Source organism: Morone saxatilis, unplaced genomic scaffold (genome assembly GCF_004916995.1).
Source record: "Morone saxatilis isolate NCDOM2014 unplaced genomic scaffold, NCSU_SB_2.0 Contig11, whole genome shotgun sequence".
Lineage (NCBI taxonomy): Eukaryota > Metazoa > Chordata > Actinopteri > Moronidae > Morone > Morone saxatilis.
In genome coordinates, this window is record NW_023339663.1 from 11,217,669 (window position 1) to 11,224,043 (window position 6,375).

At 37.5% G+C, this 6,375-nt stretch overlaps 1 protein-coding gene across 1 annotated transcript in view; it reads right to left on the reverse strand.

The window, feature by feature from the left end:
• The window catches only part of LOC118321289 (ephrin type-A receptor 6-like), a 51,769-nt gene extending 45,702 nt beyond the window's left edge, over positions 1-6,067 (reverse strand). Inside the window, exon 1 of the mRNA XM_035652558.1 lies at positions 5,479-6,067. Within this exon, the coding sequence (XP_035508451.1) occupies positions 5,479-5,557 (79 nt within the window). The 5' untranslated portion in view covers positions 5,558-6,067. The remainder of the gene's footprint in view (positions 1-5,478) is intronic.
• Between the last annotated feature and the right edge of the window lie 308 nt (positions 6,068-6,375).

Here is a 6,375-nt window from a genome sequence, read left to right on the forward strand (position 1 = left end):
ATAATAATGTAGTCATAAAATAATTAAATTTCTGCAACTACCTTTGGAGCCAGGAAATAACAGATGACCCAAGACCACAGTGCTGAATTTGATACACAGATGTTCTCACTAAAAGCACGCACACACATTTAGACGAGTATTTATCAGGAGGCCAAATCACATTACTCTTGTCTGGGTATTGTGTCTGGAAGCATAATAATCTGCAACTGTCCTTTCCAAGTTTCCATGACCACAGGGAAATGATCATATTCTAGAAAATAAGGTGGGCATAAATGGTCCAAAAATTTGACTCCAAATAGTGCAACAGTTTCTCTTGTGATATGTCACTGGCACACTTTCACCAATACTGCAGGGTGTTCAGTAAGTGAACAAACAAATCTTTAACACTGAATCCTCAAGCTGAAATGAGTGTCACTGCCCGAATCAGTAGCTTTTAGCACTCCGGTTCCCCTCACTGGAAGCACCACTGTAAGCTATGTTTCTACCTAGTTAGAAGCTCATTGAAGCACAGAAACAATCATGAGGTGTTGACCGTGCTGTAGATATGAGGTTGCTGATCTATTAATCGTATTAACAGTGCTTATATAGGCCTAGTTTTGTAAACTAAACAAAAACATTTGTAGCATGTGAAACTGAATATAGCTATTTATATTAATTAATTAATGTCACAACGTAATGAACAGTGATGGGGTTGCTAAGTGTAAAAAAAATTACAAACTACATCACCATGTACCATGAACTCTGCATGATATACATATATACATATACATATACATATTAATGCCAATATTTTCACCCTGTGCAACAGAAAAATTTGCTAACAAAGGCTAGTAAGAAGAAAACTGCAAGTTAGTAAACATGGATGGAAACAATCCAGGATTAAATGTTTCATGAGGAACGAAATAAATTGAACTTGTTAGACCTCAAGGATATACACAATGTGTTCTGGTGAGTAACACTGAATGTGCACATAACTTTAGTTTATTTACAAGAAAAGTCCGCAGTGCACCTTTAATTGATTCTAAAATGAAAGAACTTCATAATGCTGTATATATACTGCATAGTTTGAGTGATTATTTCAAAAATGTTTTGAAATCTGAAAGGAATAATTTGACATTATGGGAAATATGCTGATTGGCTATCTACCCGTAAAACCACAACTTATACAACAATTTGTGTTTTTATGCACAGATTAAACAAAACAACACATCACAGATCACAGATTAGTGAGCTTTGGAGCTGCTAGTTAGGGTATATTTTTACTTTGGAGAGAACTAGGCTGCATGTTTCTCTTGCTACCAGTTTCTATGCTATGCTATGCTAATCATTGTTGCATATTTCCTGTGTAAAACTATTCCTTTAAGGATATGTATTCATTTTCAGTTACACAGATATCAGGATACAGTGGATACTTCGTATTGTGATTTTTTTTAGTAAATACAAGACATCTTGTTGTCTAGTGTTCACAAAGTGCATGAACTTCAGTCAGTAGGACCACATGTGTGGTTTTACCATAAACAAGTAGTTCAGCAACCTACAGTACAATCAGATTTCGTTATTGGCAGGTGCACAGCTTTATTGAGCAGTATTTTTCAGAAAATGTCTGTGGGTGACACCTAACTACAACCTGGGCTTGAGCAGAATGGCAAATGTTTTTTATATATCTTTCCTGCAAGAGACTGATGAATACTCAAAAGCTAGACATTAAGTTGGAATCCTAAATTATAAGTATTTGGGTAAGAATAGTCAAGTAAAAAAGCCCTTGGCTGAGATACCCCAGAGAGACAGACACTTCTATAAGGGCCCTTATATTTTATTTTTTTATTTTTTTGCAGTTTCCAGGATGTGGTTTCAGAAACCCATTGGGAGAAGAAGAGTCATTATTTTCTATATGAGATGATAATAAAAGTTGACAGCAGAGTCTAATTCACCTGATCATGACACAGATGATACTGCATCCTCTCATAAAAGCAGCAAAAAAATATCTGCCTGAATGCTGCTGTTGTGTTGGGATTAAATGGTTACAGAGTTCCTCTTTTTAAATTACATATAGTTAACAAATAAATGCTCAAGTGTTAGTCAATGAAGTGATCAGTTAATTGACCAATTAAATTAAATTTACCAATGAAATATACCAAATATTTGCTAATTACAGCTTCTCAGACGTTAGAATTTGCCTGTGAATACCTTTCGATTTTTTGACTGTTTTGACAACCAGTTGACCATTCACTAAATGGCTACCTCAGGCAGCAATTATCCAATTGTAGTGCAACATCCATAACTAGGCATGGCAAGTCTGTTTTTTAAGTTTTGGATTTCTCCACATGCTGATGAACCGGTGTCCATGGGGCTCTAATAAGAGTCATACTTTACAGAGTTTGGACGGTGGTTCAAACCCAAAAGGTGTACCAAAGCCAAGAAGCACATCATTAGCTAACCCCATTACAACTAGCACATTCACTGTGTAGTATTTCATGAGTGTGTGGGAGCCCTGGATGCTATTGGAAATGTTAGCATTTTGCCAGATACATTGGTCATTCTTTTCTCTTTTCATGTTAAAAGTGAAATCATATTGTTTGAAATTATAAAAAAGTAAGCCTAAGCTAAGCATCTGCACAAGTTATGTAAAGAAGATAAAAGAAGGCTTAAGGCTTAAAGTTATGCATAATTAAGGGAATGGCTGCTTTGATTGATGGGGGCACCATCACAGGTGTCTGTTTTCAGCAACCAAGCTTCAATCGGCCTGCCTCAGCTCTACCCGCACTCCACAACCTTTGTCCATTTTTGGATTAGCTGGGAGCCGGCAGAGTCAGGACTGCCAAAATGGCAAACCAATGGGTGACGTCATGGAGACTACATTCATTTTTATTTATGCAATCTATAAGGAGGATCTATTTGCAGATATGGAATATAATATTAATAGGTATGTTTTCACTAGTATATAATCACCTCAAAATGTGTTGTTGTGTTTTTGTAATCTTAGAATGAGCCAGAAGGAGTGGGTCTTCTTCTAGGGAGGCCTCCATGTCGAACCACCATGTTACTACAGTAGCACAGAACGGACAAACCAAACACTAGCTCTAACTAGCACCTTTCACATTTTTTGGAGCCTACACACTTGGAAGGCGAGCGGTATTCAGTTGGTTGTAATCTGCAAATTCAGAGCTAGATGCCACTGAATCCTACACACAAGAGCACTTTTACAAGAATCTCCTTAAGAAACAAGTTAGTTGAAAAACAAAGCTTAATTAGATGTCTACCTAGCCTCAGCCAGTATAATTTAGTATTTTAATATAGTATAGCAACAGTAACTAAGGTGGCCAGGTCGATATTAAGACATCACATAGACATGGTAACTTTAGACTATTTACTTTTTTAATTTACTATCATTTCTGACATAACTTATACCAAATTTACTTTATATTGCCCACAAAAACAACTAAATGACCAATAAATACACTGTTATATAATGATTAGATCTCATCTCTCTCGCTTTTGCTTAGTCTGAGAGGACTTACACAAGTTATTCACATTCATTAGAAAACTCACTCAGATAAATTGCTCCTGGCTACATACATTCCCACTGTATATTAAACTCCTCATGTTGTCCTTTTTTTCAAGTTTCCCCTGTGTGCATCCCTCCCCTTCTTGCCTGTCACCACCGTAGGCAGACAGGCATCCTGTGGGGCAAACTGAACACACACACATACATACACACACACACAAGACACAGAAAAAATGAAGTGAAAGAGACTTTGACATTTGGCTAGTGAAAGGGCTCCTGTCCTCTTTGAAAATGTATATCCTAAACATTAAACATTCAGGAAGGAATATTAAACTGACCTCTGCAAATGTGCGAAGTGGAAGATGTCAAGAAGCGATTACATTATGGCAGCCATTTACCCATTTGACTTATGAGTACAACTGAAGGGAGATAACATTATTATGTCCTGTGTTTCTCAACCATATGCGACTGCACACCATGCCTGTGTGACTGGAAATGGATTTTGAAAACTGGGAAATTATTTTGATACATTCAGTGTCAACCACTGGCCTCATATAATAAAATTCACATGTTTCCTACTGTAAGAATAACACAAGTCTGAAATGCTCTTGGGACTGTATGGGCTGAGATTCGTTATATTTTCATCAACAAATGTGTGAACTCATCATAGAAGACAGAGAGGCAGAAATCAACTCAAAAGCATCAGTATAGCTGAGTATACCAGAGGCTGACATTACACTTTGTGGTCCCTATAGCTGTGACAGTATTTCTGTGCACTTTGGAGGTGAAGTATAATGTCAGGATGAAGCTCCTGCCTGTAGGCCTTGCAGCGCATTGAACCTAGGTATGAATTTTTGCAAATTGATGCTGTAAATTTAAATGTGTATTCATTTTAAAATTCTGAGCAAAACGAATCTATTCTAAAAGTGTGCTTAAAAACATAGCTACTAAAGCATGAGTTGCATCACCATTTTTACGATTTTTGCAGAAATTCACAGCCAAGTTTATGTAATTTCAGATGGAGTTGGATAAAAAAGTAAGCTAAAACATTTATGTTCAGTCTTTCACAGTATCAATGATTGAAATAAAGATAGCTCTACCATAACACTGACATATTTGCATAAATTTTGAGGATGTAAATGTGTAAATCTGTTCTCTTTGGTCAATGAAATGATTCAGTGTTGGAGTGATATATTTCATTTCATTATATTGTACATTGACACTGTAAAATTAAATTTTCACTGCCAAAGATAGACACTAAAATATCTTCAAACAACAAATTACCAATTTCCATTGGAGGCCATATCTTTTTTTTATATTCTTTGTTAAATACAGAGCCAAAATTAGTGTGTGTAAAAAACAACCAAAACATTATTATCAGTTCCATGTCCAGTCTTTCAAAGGTGTGTGTTGGGACAACAGATACATCTACTGAAACCAAGACTGAAATATCTTAGCTCATCCAACAAATTGATATCTGTATGCATTTTGAGGCTGTAAATGTATGTTTACATTTGTTTCTGATGTTGTTGTTTGACAAATAGATCCACTGTTATCTCATGTTAAAACCAAGGGACAAACATATGTATAGGTTCAACCAACAAATTGACATTGGAGGGAAAGAGCAAAACACGTTAAGTAAAACACATTATTGAAACAATTACTATTACTAATAATAGTCTGGTATCACTTGTGAAAAGATTACATGGGTGCCATGATGAATAGTACACTCATTAGGGCACTCATGTAAGACAAATGAAGGCATGACACTATTTAACCATGTTTCTTTTGTTTAAGTGAATAGATTCAACATTGTTGTGATGGCAGACAATACATGATACGCATTGCCAAACATGTTACCAGTGCATGTGCGTAGAATCAGATCTGTTGGTAAAGACTTTAAAATGGTCAGATTTGGTGCATACACCCATATTCTAAGTATGTTGTTATGCAGAGACGCTCTTTCAACTCACCTTGGTTTGTGGTTCCCGGGTCCGACAGGATACTTCCAAACAGGAACAAAAACACACAGTATTTCCCACCGGCGCACATCGTTGACTCAGACACAAGTGCGCTCTGAACTAAAACGCTGCACAGACTCCTAAATATATCCCCAAAATGAGAAGGTAAGGAGGTTTCATGAAAGGGGCTACTGAAATCGTCCCAGTATCCAGACTCCAGAGGTCACTCTCGGATCCACGGGAGTTGTATTTTTCTTTATTTCTTTCTTCTTTCTTTTTTTTTAGCCAAGCATCCCGAATCCCTCCGTGTGGAGACGGGCAGACAGGAGGTATAAAAGACCAGCCATTGCGCACAGAAACCCCGGCGACTTGAGCTGTAGCAAGTTAAAAAATAAATAAATAGAGGAGTTGTTGTCTGGAAACCTTAAAAACGCGGACAAGTCGGACGTCGGCAGGCGCAGACTATCCAAAAAGTGTCCAAAAGAGAACTTCCTCGTTGAGTGTCTGTGGTAAAGTCAGTCTGTTTGTCTTTTAATGTTTTATCCTAAAACGAGAGGAAGCAGTGAGAGAAAACAGGGAACCTCAGGACTTCTCGCCTCACTTTGAGCCTGTGCATCCCTCACTGTCTCTGTATCACTGCGTCTCTCTCTCTTTCTCTCTCTCCTCTCTCTCTCTCTCTCTCTCTTCTCGTCTTTTCTCTCTCTCTCTCTCCTCAGTATAGGAGGATGGTCTGGCGCAGGCAGAGGAGCCCATTTTTATACCACAACCAGATACTGATGAGCCAAGTCCATGCCTGCAAATCTTACTTGTTTTTTGTGATATCTCACCTCATTTCTCACTTCACATCATGTAAAACGTGCGGGTCCGTCGTTTCCATCAGACGTTATCGATTGTGTGTGTGTGTGTGTG